Here is a 21,080-nt window from a genome sequence, read left to right as displayed (position 1 = left end):
AAATTCAACTATCTTTGAACTTACGAAGTGGTGTTTTTTTTTTCCTTTTCGTTTAGAACGCATATGCCGACAAAAAAAGAATAAAATAGAAAAGGCAAAAAAAAAATATGTTTAATATGGCCAAATTGTGATCAAAAGTCACAGTTCTCTGGGCTAAGGACCGAACCGTTAAATCCGGATCCACCGGACCCAGTATTTCTCTGGCTGTGCTTCAATATTAAGAATTATCTAAGTCTAAATGTCCAAAGAAAATGAAAAATTTTCTTTGTATTTTCAAGTTCCATAAAACTGCTCCGGTTTATTTACGAAACATCTAAAACAGAAAAAATAAGCCATATTTAGAATTTAATATTGGTCCATCTAAAACCACTTCACATTCCTGTAAGACAAAAAAGTATAAAATAAGTATGAAGTGTTTTACAGAGGTTTTATACTTAATTTGCTAAGTTATTGGACTTTGAAGATATCAATGTTTAAAATCAATCAAAGTTCATAATTTTGAAAACTGATTATTTTCAATTGTGGTTTCTCTAAAAAAGTAACTCGTTGTGAATCGGGCATTGACATCTTTGCATGGGGGGTCACTTGACAATACGATTACAGTCCCTTTAACTTTTGCTACACGGTATCAAGAATGTAATGCAAGGAAAGTTAATTGCAGTTGCGTATACTCTGCGTACATATTGAAACCAATTCTCTCTGGGCGGAATTTGTAAACAAGAATAGATGCCTCAGTGTTCGTTTAGTATCCGAGAAGGGTTAAAAGCAGTGAATTTTGATAATTCACATAATAGTTTCCTATGACCAGAATATTTTATTGATTATTAATGTGAAAGATGGATCCCATGTCAGGCTTTGACATCCGTCTTGTGTTTACATTACCGCCCAGTGACAGTACACTGTAGTACAAAAGATGCGTACACCTCTGAAATAACTTTCCTTGCATTAAATCCTTCCATGGTATCGAGTGTATACTTTTCCTTGCTGGACAAGGTGACAAAATATTGTGGATTGTCCACAATTCTATCCAGTTTAATATATTGATATATTTTCAGGAGGGACTCCTCCCTTCGGTTTCGGATGATGAGGATGAAACTGAAGAGGATAGTTCAGAAGGTGAAGACACTGTGGATGTAAACCGGAACTACAATTAAAATATGCTTCCAGAACATTCCAATTCAGGCCTATCCTAAGGCATACTCAAGGCGCGTCAGGCCATTTCAAGGCCCCACCCAATTGAACCTTTTTGAAAAAGAGCCTCAGGCTCTGTCCTTCTAACCAAGCCAACCCGCCCACCCCTAAACTTTAGTTGCGCAGGTTCCCTTTTCCCCCCTTCTTGAGGACTATAAAAAGGCTGAAATTTTTTTGTGTAAAGGAGAGTGTGAAAAGGGATCCTAGTGAAAAAGTGATCTGAAGGGCTCCAATATCAGGTCTGGTTTATTAGAAAGATTTTTACCCTTTTGTTCTAGAATATATTTGGGCGTGCGGTCCCTTTTGTACTAACTTTAGATTATAGTTGTGTTTATATACTAACCCTCTTTGTGATTATCTATTGAACCAATTTCGTTTGTTTTATTTCTCATTTTACGGATATCTTTAGTATTTCCAGTCTTTTATATCAATACTTGTATTTTTTTTTTGATATTCAAATAAAAGGATAACTTTTCTACTTGGTGATTATTAAGAAAGATCATTTGCGAGCTTAGAAATATATTGAAAGAGATATATTAGAGAAAAGGTTTACCTTTTTATCATAGTTTTATAGAATTACTTCTTTATAAAAATAGAGCTATCACTTACAATATTTTCAAAATAAAATTTCAATATTGCAATCTTCTCAATAGGAAATTAAGTTAGAAATAAAAAGTAAAATTACAAAAATAAAGTAACCCCGGCACATTGCAGCCAGGGTTTCATTTCTAAATAAAAATCAGCTCTGCACTATTCCAATATTTGTTATATGACCAAACAATGTCAACACTAAGGGGGAGTTTCTAGATCTGAAATAATAATATTGTTTATTTTTCTTTAACTCAATTCCTTTCTGAGTTTGAATATAGCTTTTCTTACTTTTTCATTTTGTTCTTTTTAACATAGCGAATATATGTCAAGGGGCATTGCAGGGTTCATACAGAGCAATAAATGAGACAATACCAATGTCTATCTATCTTTCTATCTATCTATATATTTAAAATATCTGTCTCTGCACGTTATATATATAAATATATATATACACACAGATATAAGTCAAAGTTAGATCTATTTATCTGGTTGGATGTATCTATTTATCTTGATCGAGATAAATATTACAATATAGAAATTGAATTTTAAAAGTTTTTGGATTTTTGGATTGTGATTTTGAACTTCAAAACGCTAACTACTAGAAACCTTTGATATTTCAAAGTCAGATTATTTAATACAACAGAATCTACATAATGGAAATATTAAAGGTCTGCAACATCGGGTTGCAGAGATTTTGGGATTAGAATATCATAGTTTGTGGTAAGAACTAATTTTCTTTATCACGGACACAATTACAAATAATAAGATCGAACTCATCCGTTTGATCTGCATGCTAACCAGGTAACCCAGGACTGTTCTGTTTACAAATTGCATGCATGAAATAGATAAAAATTATATTGATTCGAAAATCAAAGTTGACATATTTTGTATTAGACGTAGACGATAAATTGTATAAATTAAGTTAGTTTTCTTACTGCAATAATTCTAGTTCACAAATACTTTTATTCTAGAAAGAAGATTACTCAATATTTTAATAATTGGCCGGGTTTCTGTAAAAATATTTGTCTCTCGTGACATAAATTAAAACATTGTTTAAAAAGATAAATTTATTTACTTTTTAACAAACAGTACAATGGGTTTCACTTGTTGGCATTACAACAGTTTCCTCTCCCTTCCACATATTACTCTGCTCCACGACCTTTTCTGCTCTGTAGCAATCCTGTCTTTTCCAGGAATCTATTCTATCCAGGAACTGCTCTGCTCTGTAGCATCCTGTCTTTTCCAGGAATCTATTCTATCCAGGAACTACTCTGCTCTGTAGCTTCCCGTCTTTTCCAGGAATCTATTCTATCCAGGAACTACTCTGCTCTGCAGCATCCTGTCTTTTCCAGGAATCTATTCTATCCAGGAACAGCTCTGCTCTGTAGCATCCTGTCTTTTCCAGGAATCTATTCTATCCAGGAACTGCTCTGATCTGCAGCATCCCGTCTTTTCCAGGAATCTATTCTATCCAGGAACTGCTATGATCTGCAGCATCCCGTCTTTTCCAGGAATCTATTCTATCCAGGAACTGCTCTGATCTGCAGAATCCTGTCTTTTCCAGGAATCTATTCTATCCGTATTGGTGTAAACTGCCCCAAAATCAAAATTTGGGTTATATGTCGATATATCCGTGCGTTTGTGCGTTATCTTTTCTTTATGTGTGTTTTCAATTGAAAAATATCAATTTATTTTGCAAAAACGTGCGTTCTTGCGCCGCGGAATATCTATCTATCTATCTATCTATCTATCTATCTATCTTTCTATCTATCTATATATCTATCTATCTTTCTATCTCTCTATCTTTCTATCTTTCTATATATCTTTCTATATCTTTCTATCTTTCTATCTATCTATAGATTCCAGAAAGAACGCATTTCAAAATTAATAACATTTGATTAACTACAATACTTTTAATATTAAGTTTAATGGACTGTCGAATTGTTAAGAGACCCTTTATTTAAAGAGAAGCTTACCCGCGATTAACAACAGGCCCTTGAAACGAATTCATCTGATTAATAATGTGGAAAAGAACGTCAAGCTTTAAAAGTGTCAAATTTTAACAACTTATCCATTGTTTTTGAAGCAAGGAATGTTCAAGTCACTTTTCTAGAGAATCCACAAATGAAAGGAATCAGCTTTTTTAATTCGAAATTGATCTACAGCTAAAGCTTTTTAAAGTACAGTTGCAGTAAATCGGACATGTCACTCTTTAACAAGGAGATCCACTGAAAATAAAATGCCCCCCCCCCCCTTAATTAGGCTAGGGGAGCACAATCAGGGGCGTATTAAGGATTTTGTCCGGGGGTGGGGGCTTAAAAATGTTGCCCAGTGCCAAAATTTTTTTGGGTTAGCCCACCCCCCTGAAACAATTGAACCCCCCCCCTGAATTGCTAAAACTAACCTAAAACAGCAGATGTTTTCTGAAAATTAACCACAATGAATTTTCTGAAAGAATTTTGACATTTTAATATTTAAAAAATAAGAAATTACAAATTTAGTTAATTTACATCACAGAATACAGATCATTATAATACTAAATATCGCATTAAGAAAATTAGATATTTAACCTTTAAAAAATAACAATAGTTTCTTCTTTAAATGTAACTCAATATAAAATGAGTTAAGTTGTGGATGCAGAACAAATTTAATTTCTCATTTATAGTTTTTACTCCAGAGTCCAGGGACCATAAACATATACTAGAGGGGGCCGGGGGATGGGGGATGCTCGCTCAGCAGTGGGAAAAGGGGGCTGTGCTAATTGGTCACTTCTTAAAGGGGGAGGGGGCTCAGCCCCCGTTGGGGGCTGAAACCCCCCTTGAAATCAAAGCCTCCACTTTTCCAGGGGGGGGCTGAGCCCCCATAGCACCCTCTTTGAATACGCCTCTGGGCATACTGTAAATTTTCCATACTTTTTAAAAATGTAATAATATGTGTTTCATATTTACTTACAACAGTTGGGGTTGCTAGGGTTTAACAAACTTTATATTTCACCTGCTACCGAACGTTCAGGCCAACACAGTTGAAACTTTAGTTAGTTCAGAGAGAGTTCTATAGTTGGTTAACGGATTTTCTTCTGTTTTGTTGTACTAGGTAGCCGCCTCAACTGTTTAAACATGGCCGCCTGACAAGTGTACACTATTATTGAAAAATAAAACGTATTTATGAAACATCCCGAATTTAATCGATTCAACCCCGAGTCTGATTGACGAAATACAATTTTTCATATTTCAGATAAAAATTGAAACTCTAATAATAGATATGTGAAGTGAACATTAAAATCTGAAAATCTACAGAAATCAAAATGGTAAGTATCTTTTACATATTTGTAAAGCATTGGGTAATTCCATAGAGACCGATTTTTAATAAGACACTTTCTGGGCTGAGCGCTGCGGCTAGGACAGACTAGGGGGCCGAGCGCTGCGGCCACATGTCTTACAAAAATGGACAGGAGGGGGGAGGGGGCGGGTCCAAAAATCGCTCTCTAGGAAATTACCCCTAATGACATGTGTAAAGTCGACCCTCTCTATAAATAAAACAAAATTTGAGTTAAAATACCCCCTTCAGAATTTAAAGTTGCACACCCGGACTTAAACTTAAGACTTTTTAAAAACTCTCTGGATAGTTCTCAAAAATGTTAAGTTGTAAATTTTTCAGGAAACGTCCTCGGTTGGTGACGAGCTGTCTGAGGAGCGGATTGTTACTCTCGTCAGTCAAAATATCAGTGTCGATGTAGAGGACGAATTACAACCTGAACAAGTTAAGGACGATTCTCAAACTGAAAATGTTCACATCGATTCTCGATCTCATTTGAACAAAAACGTTCTGCATAAGACAATCGATATTCACGCGGATTTAAACCAGGAAGAGACAAATATAGATAAATCGGTGGACATGGCGGAAATGACGGATTGTTTAAATTCGTCAGCGGAGGACGAAAAGCTCGGAGAATCGTCCACGCTGGGGTCATTAATAGAACAAGGACTATCGTCCAAATCTAAATTATTTCTTAAAACTGAAGAAGGCGTGGAACAAATTCAGGATTTAGATAAACATTCGGACCTAAAGTACGCATTGCAGGACGCCATCACTGACGCAATTGACAAAGAGGAACTTGACGCAGATCCTGCGTCAGTTAGTCAAACAGTGAGGATATCGACAGCCGTTAAAATAGAGCCTAAAGATGAGGTAAAAACAAATTTTTAAATTTCACCTCCATTTTCGATGTTTGGATTAAAAAGATAAATGGGAAATCCAGGGACAAGTTTTTAACCCTTCTTGAATCTTGATACTTTTTTCTAAAAATTCATTTTTATCCATTTCAGCGGATAAGAAAGTCCTGAAAATTAATATTCCCGCTCCGCGCAGCGGTGATTAATGTGAGAATCTCAATGGGAATTTGGTTTTTGTTTAATAAGGGAATGATTTTTCAAGCAAATACATACCCCTTAAAAATAAATTGCCTGAAAATAAAGTTTACGGATTTATGTTAGTAAATGTTGTCAGCTTGGCACCTTCAATGTTTTTTTATGTAGGGGAAATTTATTTGGCATTCAGGACAGAAAAAAATTGTAAGCTTTAGTAAAAATTGTGTTAATTTCTCACAAGGGACCGCCATTGAAAAAAATCAATTTTCCAAATTAAGAACATGGAATTCTCATGATTTTAGATCTGGTAAAACTTTAATGATACCGTTGTGAATCTGACATGCAACTCTAAATGGAGAAGGGTCGCTTGAAATGGATCACAAAATTCATATTTATATATTTTAGGTAAAGATTGAGAGACTAGCTGACAAGAAAGAATCGGTCTTACAATTGGTTGAACCGATGAAAAAAAGTGCTGAAAACAAAACTTTAAATACTAACGGACTCTCGTCTGTTCAACCTCAGAATTCAACTCCACTTCAACCTGCAGTTAAAAAAGAGGCGGCAAAAGAGAGTTCATTTTTAGTGAAAGTTGAATCTGTAGAAAAATCCACGAACAATGTTGAAAAATACTCAATTTCCACGGCGGAAAAATCCACGAATCTAGAACTAGTTCAAACTAGTTCGAGCCTACCCTCCTCCCGATCAGATCTCAACCTTGATAAGTCAGAATCCAAGAAACCCGGTGGCAAGGAAAAGACTGAAAATAAGTCAGAAAAACACAGGTGAATATAAATTTCTAAATAAGGTTTTCATCCAGTCAAGTATGTGGCTCAATAGCTCATAAATTGTTGTATATAATCGCTGGTTAAGTTTCAAAATGCCCGACATTAATAGCAACTAAAATTTTTATATTTTTTTATTTTATCGCACCATATTGTCCAGGTAAACGGTTTAGAAATTTAGAATAAAAAATTTCAAAAAATTTACTTTTTATTACCCCAGTTTTAGACGGGGGTTTCTAGTGAAAATCTTATTTTAAACTTTTTTAAAAGAATTTAACACATCATTTATTTTATAATTTTTTTATCTAAATAATCAGTTTTTTGAAACTTAACGGCTTTTTTATTGGAGGGCCGTCGAGCTAATATTTTTGGGAAACACTAACAGGATTTAGTTAAGTGCTTGATGTATACTAACCCTCCCCCACTGCTATTTTTTTATTTTTTTTAAGTCTAAACTAACATAAATACAGTGGTGCCCAGAAAAAATTTTTTTTTTGTGCTTTCTTTGTTGAAAGTCCCGGAAAGATATTTTGTGTGTTCAGGTCCCAAAAGATTGATGTGTTTATGTCCCAGAAAAGTGATATCTTATTGTTTTGGTCCCAGAAGATTGATGTGTTTGGGTTCCAGAAGAGTGATATTTTGTGTGCTCAGGTCCCAGAAAAGTGATATTTTGTGTGTTCAGGTCCCAGAAAAGTGATATTTAATGTGTTTGGCCCCAGAAGATTGATGTGTTTAGGTTCCAGAAAAATGATATTTTGTGTGCTCAGGTCCCAGAAAAGTGATATTTTGTGTGCTCAGGTCCCAAAAAAATGATATTTTGTGCGTTCAGGTCCCAGAAGAGTGATATTTTGTGTGTTTTGGTGCCAGTAGATTGATGTGATAGGTTCCAGAAGAGTGATCTCTATTGTGTGTTTAGGTCCCAGAAGAATGATCTCTATTGTATGTTTAGGTCCCAGAAGAGTGAACGAGATGAGAGGAAGAAACACTCCGAGCACCGGCACCGAGAAAGGGACAAGGATAAATATAAGAATAAGAGAACAAGTGTGGGTATACAGTGCAAGCGGGAAGATGTAGTACCCTCAAGCTTAGGTAATTTTATATATATCTATCTATTTATCTAATTATCTGTTTATTAAAGGGACTGTAAAGGAAAAATGAAAGGGGGTATAGGCTGAAAGCTAATCACTTTAGCTCTTGATCGCTACCCATGCAAGTTTGATCTGATGTTCCTTTCTCGAGAAATTGATATGAAACTGAGTTAAAATTATACCAAAGTTCATATATGTAAAATTTAGAAAATCTTAAAGTTTAATCACGTGACCAGAACTATCACCAATGGCAGAGCAGTATACTGGTCACGTGTCTCCGCCTGTATCACGTGACCACTTTACTGCACTGCCATTGGTGGAATTTCTGGTCAAGTAATACGGACGTATAAATAATATTATGAATTAAATCTATTAAAAATAGAAATAACAAATATAAAATTAGAATTGGAGTAAACCTAAGTTACAATTAGCTTTCTCTGGGATATCATCGTTTTTAGATTGGTTGCTTATTTGCTTAATTTGATCTATTTAAACCCACTACTTTTATACAAAATTGTATATATATTAATTTTCGTATAAATTTGATAAAGTTGTAAATCAATTTCTCGAGATAGGAACATCGATATAACTTTTCATGGGTCACGATCGAATGTTAAAGTGATTAGCTTTCTGCTATACCCCCTTTCATTTTTCCGTCACAGTCTCTTCAATCTATCTATCTATCAATCTTACCTTTGTATGTATGAAGTAATAATCCTATCTATTTATTTATCTTATCTATATATTTATCTATAAATCTATCCATCTTTAGACTATATATTCTTTATATCTATCTATCTAGGAGTAGGGGAAAGTAGACGAGTATGCGGGTATTCTATGGCGAACCCTTTGAATAATCTGGTCGGAGTTAAACCTTATAAATATGCTCATCTCATGTATGTTGAGGTAGGATCAATTAATCAATAAATAAATATATTATCCGTTCAAGCTATTGGTTTTTTTAATCAACCTTTTAACCAATCAATCAATCAATATATTAAATTATGCATTCTTTAAATTATGAAACTAAACATCGTATTTTAAAATTGTCGTACCTGAAGTGTTTAGAATAATTGCAATTAATGAAATAATTTTTATTACTACTCTCAATTGATGAAAATAATTGATTAATATATTCAGCGGTATCCGAATGGCGGGGGTTTAGTTCTGCACAGTTGGCAGGAGGACCTAGACAAGCTTAGCGAAGAGGAGAACAACATCTTCGCAGAGGAGTTCGTCACAGAGGTAAAAATGGAGGGGGAAACTGGAGAGGAAGAAAAGGGGGAAGAGAGAAAGAAAAAAGGAAAAAGTTGAATAAAGGGGGTAATTTATTTTTTATGCGCTGGTTTTGGCCCTCACAGGAAACTATGCAACTCAATATCTTCTCTATTGAGACACATTTTGACTTGGGATGTGCTCGTTCTGCTGCAGAAATTTATATTTCGATGGCTAAAATGTTGCGGTAGGATCTTTTTACAAAAATAATATTTATTAATATTTTCAGGCGTTTATTGAGGATGACGGGTATGCAGTTTACTGTATTGCTATTGTACATGACGCGGCTAGAGGTAAAGTTTTTCTCAATTTTGAGGCAAAGTCAAAATTTTTACTTTATCTTGACTTTTTTGTCTGTAATTATTTAGGATTATGTGAACGATCCTTGAAATTGTTGTGGAATATTTAAACAATCCCTTCAAATGTTTAGGAATATTTAAACAATCCCTTCAAATGTTTAGGAATTTTTAAACAATCCCTTTAAATGTTTAGGAATATTTAAACGATCCCTGAAATTGTTAAGTATTATTTAAATAATCCTTTATTTTTTAGAAATATTTTAACAATCCCTTATTGTTTATGAAGATTTAAACATTCCCTTTAATTGTTTAGGAATATATAAACAATCCCTGAAATTGTTAAGTATTATTTAAACAATACCTTTAATTGTTTATGAAGATTTAAACAATCCCTTTAATTGTTTAGGAATATTTAAACATTCCCTTTAATTGTTAAGGAATATTTAAACAATCCCTTTAATTGTTTAGGAATATTTAAACATTCCCGTTAATTGTTAAGGAATATTTAAACATTCCCGTTAATTGTTAAGGAATATTTAAACAAACTCTTAAATTTTTTAGGAATATTTAAACAATACCTTTAATTGTTCAGAATATCTAAACAATCCCTTTAATTGTTTATGAAGATGTAAACATTCCCTTTAATTGTTTAGGTTTATGTAAACAATACCTTTAATAGTTAAGGAATATATAAACAATCCCTTTATTTAGGATTACCTGATTTCTTGGAGTATTTGACTGACCAGCACTGTAACCTACCGGTCAAGCATAGTATTATTGGGCATGCCCGGGAGCTGGAGACTACCTCTATATCGGTCAGTTTGCCCCCTGCCCCCCCCCTCTCCTCCTCAAAGAATGTAAACACATTCACTCTTCCTTAAAGGACTGTAAACATAATTTCACTACACTACATTTATAAAGTAAAATGTTTGATTCAACATGTTTCTTGAAGTTGATGGCTTTCTCTGATTAATAATGAATAAGATATCTACCATCTTCTTTAAAAGTTGATTAGTTTCATAATTGTGGTTTTTCTTAATTATATCTTCCACATTATTGATCAGATAAGTGTTTAAAGGGTAGCTTCGTGAATCCGACATGCCCTTTTTTAATGGAATTTACAGTCTCTTTAAGGATAGATTGATTTATATTTTAGTTGAAACAACCTGAACACTTGTAAGACTATTTCCTGTTTAGGCTTACCGAGAGAAGGTTAGAGACAACTATAAAAATGGAACCTTCAGGTAAAAATGGCTGAGTACGTGAATCTAAAAATTGTGAAAGTTTAAATGATACCTGTTTTAACACAACATTTTCTCCCTCAAAAGCTACTGTGAATCTTATATATATATATATATATATATATATATAGCGCAAGGAAAAAATATGTATGAATCTGTGTATGCCTGTCTGACGTCTGTACTACCCAGTACCATGTAAGAACATGAGACATGTAACTTCCCAAAAAGTGCAATTTTGCAGAAAAACAAATCAATTTTATTTTTTGAAATTTGAAATGATTTATTTCTAGGTTTGGCTACCTGGATAACCTGAGTCTGGTTGGAACTGCTGCAGAGGAGAGCGGAGGATACTTCCCAGATATCCTGGATATGTTGGAGGAGATACCTATACTAAACCTGGTGAGTTTATAAATGATAAGTGATATTTTGCATTTGACATATGATATTTCGATATGGTAAATGATAAAAGCTTTAAAATTCGGTGATGGTGATGGACCAAACCGTTGCAGAGTAAAAAGAGTAGATGCCAGTTCCACATTTATTAAAAATATATTTCGGTCTGGGTTGACCCTCGTCAGTTCTAACGATATAATAACCATTAAAATCGATAAAAAATTTTTTTTTAAATTTGTAAAAAATCACAAGAAAATAAACAAACAAAAAAGAATATTCAAAATAAAAATTTGGGCTGTCAAATGGACATAAGGGAAACGTACTCAGATTATGAAATGGATAAAAGATAATTTGCAAATATTCACTTTAAAAAAATGTCTTAGGACAATTATTATTCCTTGAGATTGTTTCTGTCACAAAGATTAATAACAAACTGTTAAGATGTATGTGTATAGAGTGGTGGTGGGGGTCGATTTAATTAACGAACTTTGTCGTAAACCGGGAGGATGGGGAGGGGGGGACGGCTTGTTTAAGGAGGGGTATTATAACCTTTTAAAAGCTTTATAATACACGATAAACAATAAATTATATGCAAAACACGATTCACGATATTGAGACATGATACACGACACACGAAACTTAAGATATGATAATAAAAAATTTAGACTATGCCCTGGGGAACTCGGAGTCTACTAGAGGAAACTCCCAGGAATAAATCCAATGATGGTCCTATACTCTGGATACGACCTGGAGAACAATCTATACCAACAGGTTTATTTTATATTCAGTCATTCATTCTCTCATCCATACTTTCAAACTTCCTTCTATGAATTCATCCCATTCATTTATTCATCCAGTCATTTATCTTGTCATTCTTCTGTTAAATTTTTCTTATGCACTTCCTCAATCAAAAAAGAATTTTCTTATTTTAATTTTTAATTCAAATTATTTAAAATCTTAAGTTTAGTTCGATTGATTGATTTATTAATTGATCGATGATTAGGAGAGCTAGGGAAGTGTGTTGAGTACTTGATTGATTGATTGATTGATTGATTGATTGATTAGGCGAGCTAGAGAAGAGTCCACTGAAGAGAAGACGGAATAATTAGATATATGACTGATTGATGGATTGATTAATGATTGATTGATTGATTAATTAATTAATTAATTAATGATTGATCGATTGATTAGGTGAGCTAGGGAAGAGTCCACTAGAGAGAAGACGTAATAATTAGATTAACGATTGATTGATTGATTGATTGATTGATTGATTGATTGATTGATTGATTGATTATGTGAGCTGCGGAAGAGAAGTTGGAATAATTAGATTAATGATTGATTGATTTAATAATGATTGATTAACTAACGAGTGAGTGATCAAAGGTGAGCTAGGGCAAAGTCCACCGAAGAGAAGACGTAATAATCAGACGTAATAATCAATAATTATTGATTGATCGATTAATTAATAATTGATTTACTTATGATTGATTGATTGTCTAATGATTAATTGATCGAAGGTGAGCTAGGGCAGAGTCCACTGAAGAGAAGACGAAAAAATCAGATAATTGATTGATTGATTGATTAATCAATTAATGATTTATTGATTAAGTAATGATTTATTGATTAAGTAATGATTTATTGATTAAGTAATGATTTATTGATTAAGTAATGATTTATTGATTATGTAATGATTTATTGATTATGTAATGATTTATTGATTATGTAATGATTTATTGATTATGTAATGATTTATTGATTATGTAATGATTGATTGATTGAAGGTGAGCTAGGGAAGAGTCCACTAAAGAGAAGACGGAATAATCAGATTAATGAACTAAAGAGCCTTAAGTACCTGCCCAGATCTACAGTGGAGAGAGAGGTACACAGACAGATAGACACATGGTCGGATAGACAGATGGAAAATTGACGATAGATGGATAGACGCTTTACCAAATTGACAGATTGACGCCTTAACAGATTGATATCTAATGGCAGATTGACCGAATTACACAATGACTGAGTGACAGTGACAGATTGACAGATAGACAAATACGGATACACAAAATGACGAATGTAGATTGTACACACAAAGAAATCAATTTAAATAAAATATGTGTTTAGGTCATTTTTGAGGATCGAACTCCGGCCCACGCGGACCATGTTGGGTTTGGTCCCGACAGAATGACGACCGGTGCTGTTGGTAAATATTCTTTATTCTTTATTTAACATTTTTAAGATTTTAGATTATTTTTCAATCCTTCTTTGACTTCTACGGTATAAGGGTAGACCGTTTGCTTGTTTGGGTATTTGGGTTTTTGGTAGTTAATTTCCTATATTATAATCAACTCTAGTATTTATTTGATCACTGTTCAGGATTATTAAAAGCAATCCACTGCGGGGAAACTGTGGAATTCAACAGAATAACAAAGGTAAGTTCATCTTATATTTAAGTCAATATTAATTTTAATTCTGAAATAAAATTGACAAGTCCATCAGTATTCGCCAACACTAAAATTTCCCCCACCCATAGTATTCCGGTTCCCACGCCAATTAAACTACAAACAAATTACACTACAAACTGTGGCCACTTAAACCTCCGCCTCCACAGTATTTACCGCCACTTCAACCTCCACCTCCACAGTATTTACCGCCACTTTAACCTCCACTTCCACAGTACTTTTCGACACTTGAACCTCTGCCTCCACAGTATTTTTCGACACTTGAACCTCCGCCTCCACAGTATTTTTCAACACTTGTACCTCCGCCTCCACAGTATTTTTCAACACTTGAACCTCCGCCTCCACAATATTTACCGCCACATAAACCTTTGCTTCCGCAATATTCGTCAAAACTGCGTTATTCGCCACTAACATCTTCTGCCGTTCAAATCAATTTTGTTAATGTTAATTTTAATCCTAGGACACTGTTATATTTAATGCATCTGATTTCCTTCACCTGACTGAGAAACTACAACTAGATCTTCATGAACCTCCGATGTCCCAGGTATAATTAATTGTTGTAATAGAGGGGTGTTTATTTTTGTGAAAAGCATTTCTTCCTCAGATATTAGGTATGTTTGCATAGAACACATTTTTTTATTGGGTTCTATTCACTTTATCGGGGTTAAATTTTGGAGAAAGCAGATGCTTTTTGGTGAAAAGCATCAACAAGGATGAAAATCATGCCTTTTGATATTCAATTTTTCTTGAACAATGATCATAATTACTTATTATGTTAGTCGTGCTATTTAAACAAAACCATTAAACAAAATAGGTTCATAGCTCGTCTAAATCAAGTAATACTTAAGAAAAAAGGAAAAATTCGCCAAATGTGTCTAGCTATATTGTTAAACCTTAGGTCTAACTAAATGATTCATAGTGGGGGTTGAAAAATGTTTATTGGTTAAAACTTGTTACGGAATATATAGGAGCGTTTTTACTTTCTGTGGGGGGATTTAGGGAGCTTCTCAACTGCTGGAATTGATGAGTCTTCAGAACACGGAGCAGTCTGGAGCAGAACTGTAGAATGCTGCTTCTGTAGGGAACTGCTTTAAGCTGTAGGTGTAGATGAACCTTAAGAGCTGTCTGGAGCAGAACTGTAGAATGCTGCTTCTGTAGGGAACTGCTTTAAGCTGTAGGTGTAGATGAACTTTCTGGTCCAGGACTTGGTCCGAAAATGATCATTCTATTCTGATTTTAGAATATCTATAAAATCCCCTTTTGATGGTACAGAGTTGGTTTAGAACTCCGGAGCTGCTGGAAGATTAGCTACAACTGATAATATCATCTTTCCAAGATTTCAACGTTAGGTTTAAGGCGTAACCTTAACCTTGAGTCTATACTTAAAAATACACAGTGCTCACAGGATGTTCACAAAAAATACAAACATATAAATACATTTTAACTATTCATAAAAGCACAAATATCAATTCTTAAAGAATCTGTTACATTCGTTTGTGAATTTTACAAAAAGGAGTTTTAGTTTATGTAAACACCCAGCAGAGTTCCAATATACAGAAATAATTGATTCCAACCATGATCTGACATTCTTTGTTAAAAATATGCACTTTGAACTCCGTTACAATATATTTCTAATTTGTACGAAGAAGACAGGCCAGCAGTTTATTACTATACATAAAGGCACAAAGCGCTAGTTGAGCCTAGTTTTACCGTATTTTACCATATTTTAATATTACCGACATTTTATTTGTCAAATCTCCAGCTTGATATAGTGTTGGAGTTAACTCAATCTTCTATATGTTTATATAATAATATATATATTCAGTGTCCTGTCTGGATTGATGAGGGAAAACTAAACCAACTTCATCGAGATGGTGTCAGATACGCCAGGAACAAAATACCATCTTTTATTTAATTTTCAAGGGACTGCCGTTTTAGTTTCAAATGACCTCTCATTTAGAAAAGGGGGATATTTCTGATTCACAGACTTGTCTGACCAAGATTTCCATCATGCATTTTTTCTTTCAAATTTGATTATTTTTAATTGTGGTTACTCTATAAATTGACTTGCGCATTTCTGCTTCAGAAGCAATGATCAATGAAAATTTATTTGATCATTGCTGTGAAAAATGAAACATATTATGTTTCTATTTCCAACTTGTAATGAAGTATTTTGTTTGGTCAGGGTTCCCCTGTCAGACAATGATATTTATTTTCTACCAAGAAATATTATTCATCAGTTCAGGACTGTTACTGCTACTACAAGTATAGGTAGGATCAATCAATCAATTGATCAATAAATGTTGAAATTGCACCGATTGGGTTCCTTACTTTGTGAGCTAACGACAGGGGTATTTATTTCCTAATAACCCCCCCCCCCCTTCAAAGAAAAATATTTCATTGCAATAGAATCCTGATCATTAGGTTACCCCAAAAAAGACCAAGTTGGGATATTTGTATGATGCAGACCGGAATGATGTGACATTTAGTCAAACAAATTCGAGGAATTTTTTTTTGGAGATCGGACCACTTATACCATCTGACATACTTTTCAGAAATATGCATTTAGAGTCTACATGGCTGAAAAAAAATATTTCTTGAATTTTTTAGCTATTTAGATCGACTCAACGTGCATATTTCTGAAAAGTATATCAGACGTTAAAAGTGGTCCGATCTTAAGACTTTTTTCCCCTGAATTTGTATTAATGTCACTTCATCCCGGTCTGTATCATACAAATATCCAAACTTGGTCTTTTTTGGGGTACCATACTATTCATTTATTTCCAGGTTTTTCTAGAATTATAATTCCGTAACTGTCTTCTTATGAAAATTTGATTTTAACAATTAATATTTGAATTTAATTTTTTAATATCTCATTTCATTTCCAGCATGGCATGTTAGATTAAAGCAGTACTACACAACGCCTTTAGATACTGAACTTACACCAACCAAACTTCAGGTAAAATCTCAGGTAGAAAGATTGACAGTGATGATTATTATTATTATTATTATATCCAGTAGTTAATTTAATCTGCTAAACCACTGTTGATGCGGATAATGAGTTCTGAAGAGATTAACGGTACAAAAAATTTGATCTTAAATCTTCTATATTGAGGATAACTTTTAAGCACTTCTGTACAAGTACTATAACAGCTGTCAAAAATTGCCAGCTAATCCATATATGAGCCCCGCTATCTAGAAATTCTTCTGGACCCTCCCCCTTGAAAAATAGCAACCTTTTGTGATTATACTATTCCAGGTTAGTTTAGGATCAGATAGGATAGTCACGGTTGCTTTTTTTTCAGAAGTAGGGGGCGGGGACTCCACGACTCATTTATTAAGAAATCATTAAAATATATTTCAAGGTTCCTGAGAGATTAGATGTACAGGGTTCAGGTTCAGGTTCAGAGAAGTAGAGGGGCGAGGACTCCACAACACATTTATTAAGAAATCATTAAAATATATTTCTAGGTTCCTGAGAGATATGATGTACAGGGTTCAGGTTCAGGTTCAGAGAAGTAGAGGGGCGAGGACTCCACAACACATTTATTAAGAAATCCTTAAAATATATTTCTAGGTTCCTGAGAGATTAGATGTACAGGGTTCAGGTTCAGGTTCAGAGAAGGAGAATTCCTCAAGGTAAATACAAATTCACTTTTAACAACACTTTACAATGTTTTTTTTCTTTGCAAATTTGTATTTAGAACCCCTATTTAACATTTAACTTTGGCGAATTTTTCTATGATTTCCTATTAGTATTGTAAAGATTCCCCCCCCCCCCTCAATTTGGTGGAATTTTTGCCTTTTTGATTCGACTCCGTATTGCGTGCATTGGTAACTGGATTCTGAGCCTTGCGTTGAATTTATTATGTCTATTTATCATGCATAAATGGTCCCCTGTTAACATGTCGTTGTATCTGATATCGTTAAAATCCCCTTAAAACATGATTTCAAGGTAGAGAACCTTCAGATCGTCATATTTAAAGCGTTTGCGGATCTTTTTACCTTTTGAGTTCTATGTCAAACTTAACTTTATACCTACATATATGTGTAGTGTGTATCCATCATTCTATGTCCCCATCTATCTATACATACATCTGTATCTCTCTATCTATCTATCTATCTATCTATCTAGACTAGAGAGGAAACGACGTCGCGTAGGATCTGAATCTGATGTAGAAGATCCAGAATATGTTCCCAGTAAAATATTTAGACCAGAGACAGGTTAGTCCATCCTTCTGATTATCAATCAATCAATGAATCAATGAATTGATTTATCAATCTTTAAATTAAGCAATCAATTAATCAAAATATTTGAAAATTAATCTCCAATAAATTCAATCAATCAATAAACCAATTAATAATTCAATCAACAAATCAATTAGTCATATAAGCAAGAAAATCAATTAATATAAATATTACCCGAGATATGACTAATATAGCCATCGAACATTCAATAAATCAACAAAGCAACCTAGGAATCAATAGATAAATAATACATTCAATCATTTTTTTAAAATCATTTTTAAAAATTCATGTTATAATTTTTAATGCGTTTTTACCAAACTTCTGAAAGCTACAAATCAAAAAACATGAGTATTTGTTTGAATTTAATCCGCAAGATTTAAAATTTAAATAAAATTTGATTCAATCATTTTTGTACATTTTTTTCAGTATTTGGTACATGATGTTATCAAAATATTTAATCCATAAAATTTTTCTCATTTTATATTTTTCAAGAAACATTTTGATCCCTTCGAAAAAAAGATTCCGTTGATATTTTTGTAATCGCTGTTCCCTGGATACAATTCTTTTAATATATTTTTTCTAACTTCAGGAAAACCTAAATCTGAAAGTACAAAAGTTGAGAAGGAGAAGTGCAAAGAGAAAAAGGAGAAGGACAAGCAAAAAAAGGAAAAGAAGAAGCATAAAGAGAAGGACAGGGGGAAGGATGGGGGGAAGCGGGAGAAGGAAAGGAAGCTGGAAAAGGGTGAGAAAAAGAAGGATAGTAAGCTACTGATTGGAGAGAAGGCAAGAGAAGGAAAATCTCATCTTAGTTTTAAACTAGGAGAAAAACAAGCCAGCAAGGTAATTTCAATTTACCTTTAATTGTTAATTTCGTAGATCTTCAGATTAACAAGAAAATACAATAAACTTCCGATAAATCAAATAACTACTATTTTTACTTTTCTTTTTTAATTTGGGTTTCAATACAGGGTTGTTTATTGATTTTTTAGATTTACATGATTTTTGATGATGGGGGGGGGGGGGGTTGAAAGATTGGACATCAAATGGCGCTTTTTTATTCTTTTTGGTACTTTTCCCCCAGAAATTTATTGAGTTTTCCCTAAAATCAATTATTTTTCCCAATTCAGCGAATAAAAACCATTGAAATAATCCGTTCCGCGCAAGCATAAATAATTTGTGTGGGAAAAAAATTCTGGATGGGGGGTGGGGCAAAAAATGATTTTTGAGCAAATAAATCCCCCTGTTTTAATACAAGATATTTAATGCTATCCGAACTTTAAAAACTTTAATTTTAATCTCCAAAATACAAGTCCGTTGCAAAAACATCCTATTTAGTCAAATTTCCTATAACAAAAAGGCATTTTTTTAATACTCTAGACGTTAATAACAATGATTACTTTTTGTAATATAAATCTGATGTATAAACCCTGTTTCAGTCGAAACTGGTCACTGACAATTCTTCGGAGAGTATCAAGAATATTCTGTCAGCTGGGAGGGAATGCATAAAACCCACCGGCGAGGTCCGCGCTAAACAAGATCTTGAGAAAGCCAAGTTTGAGCCGCTGGCAGCCCGGCTGGCGAAATCTAAACTGGAGCCGCTCGCCGCCCGGATGGAGATAGCCAAGTTGGAGCCGCTGGCTGCTCGGCTGGAGACTGAAAAGCGGCGTCCAGAAACTGTTCCGTCAGAACGAAGAAAGAGTATTGATATTATTTATGAGAGTGAACATAAACCTGATCCAACTATACCTCAACCTAGGTAAATACTAATTATATAAATGCTACAGGGTTACCACCAACTATACTCAACCTAGGTAAATACTAACTATATCCAATGCTACAGGGTTACCACCAACTATACTTAACCTAGGTAAATACTAATTATATTCAATGCTACAGGGTTACCACCAACTATACCTCAACCTAGGTAAATACTAACTATATCCAATGCTACAGGGTTACCACCAACTATACTCAACCTAGGTAAATACTAATTATATTCAATGCTACAGGGTTACCACCAACTATACCTCAACCTAGGTAAATACTAACTATATCCAATGCTACAGGGTTACCACCAACGGATTAGACTATGAAGACGACCTGAAATTTTAAAAGTCAAATTTCAAGTCTTCTGCCATAAACAAAAAACATAGACTTGTATATGATTGAATTGATGATTTGGCCAAGGAAGAAACAAGTTTACAGTTGCGAATAATCATGAATATAAAGAAAAAAGGCAAACAGGATAAATTCCGTATAGTCGTCTTTGAAGTCTCATCATGCTATGTTTATAGAATGGGCGAATGGCGGATTCAACAAGGTAGTCCTAAAATAAAAATGTACATACATAATATTTTTTTCCAATTGCTTATTAAGAATTCAGTGCTCATCATCCATTTAATTTTGGTGTGGATCTGGATCTAGGTCATCAACATTAAGGAATTTTTTTAAGTAAGCAGAATTGAAAATTATCTTTCTTTTTTATTGCTTATTTTTATGCCAAGAAGTAGATAAACCATTCAGAGATCTAGAAACTGTTATAATCTTTTTATGTACAGTTCAGATTTGTGTTTTTTAGGTTTGGGGGAAGCCAAAAGTTTGCGTTTCTAACTGATAAAGCACTGATTAAGATTCCATTTTTTAAGTAATATTGTAATTGAACAATAATTTTTTTTATTTTTTTAGATCTGGCGCACGAGTTGATGAACGCGTAAACATGTCCCGACTCTTCCCGGGTAAACTGTGTGCAAAGAACCAAACCAAACCTACATCTGCGTCTAAATCAGAAAACGCGGGAAAACCAGAAAGTACAAAATCCAAGATGGACGGTGTCAAGAGAAATTTAAGCTTTTTAAATACCAGTGTTTGTCCGCCCGTCCCACCTGGGGGATTTGATATCCTTGGTAATATTATGTCGGGTATGGGTAATAATATTAAAAAGGATTAAAGTTTGTCATTTGTTGGTTGTATTTTAGACGAGACTGAACTAAGTACAAATACCAACAACATTTCTTCAATGCTATCTTTGAATTTTCTTCTCTGTACACACTTCATTGGTATAAAATTTGCTGAACATCATCAATTCCACAGTTAGTTACTAAATAAATGAACTGTCCAGTTGATGCCCAAGTTTTTATTTTTTC

The 21,080-nt window shown here is 33.8% G+C and overlaps 1 protein-coding gene across 1 annotated transcript; it reads left to right on the top strand.

Moving 5' to 3' along the window:
- Positions 1-4,975: 4,975 nt before the first annotated feature.
- Positions 4,976-21,066, top strand: LOC111697269 (round spermatid basic protein 1-like). The gene is made up of 23 exons (XM_023467198.1): positions 4,976-5,089; positions 5,440-5,970; positions 6,555-6,934; positions 7,884-8,023; positions 8,825-8,928; positions 9,163-9,267; positions 9,527-9,590; positions 10,308-10,411; positions 10,794-10,840; positions 11,128-11,236; positions 11,896-12,001; positions 13,012-13,109; positions 13,352-13,430; positions 13,604-13,659; positions 14,150-14,233; positions 15,515-15,579; positions 15,875-15,960; positions 16,578-16,648; positions 17,267-17,328; positions 17,825-17,913; positions 18,527-18,777; positions 19,374-19,693; positions 20,623-21,066. The coding sequence occupies exons 1-23, from the start codon at positions 5,087-5,089 to the stop codon at positions 20,882-20,884; spliced, it is 3,216 nt and encodes a 1,071-aa protein (XP_023322966.1). The 5' UTR covers positions 4,976-5,086; the 3' UTR covers positions 20,885-21,066.
- Positions 21,067-21,080: the final 14 nt, after the last annotated feature.

Source organism: Eurytemora carolleeae, unplaced genomic scaffold, assembly GCF_000591075.1.
Source record: "Eurytemora carolleeae unplaced genomic scaffold, Eaff_2.0 scaffold48, whole genome shotgun sequence".
In the NCBI taxonomy this organism is placed as follows: domain Eukaryota; kingdom Metazoa; phylum Arthropoda; class Copepoda; order Calanoida; family Temoridae; genus Eurytemora; species Eurytemora carolleeae.
The sequence above is the reverse complement of the archived record's forward strand: the minus strand, read 5'-3'. Positions and strand labels throughout refer to the sequence as shown.

Coding starts and splice junctions, on each gene's coding strand:
- LOC111697269 (XM_023467198.1), top strand. Junction 8,929..9,162: donor CTCATCTCATGTATGTTGAG/GTAGGATCAATT, acceptor TAATATATTCAG/CGGTATCCGAATGGCGGGGG. Junction 18,778..19,373: donor GAGAAAAACAAGCCAGCAAG/GTAATTTCAATT, acceptor ACCCTGTTTCAG/TCGAAACTGGTCACTGACAA.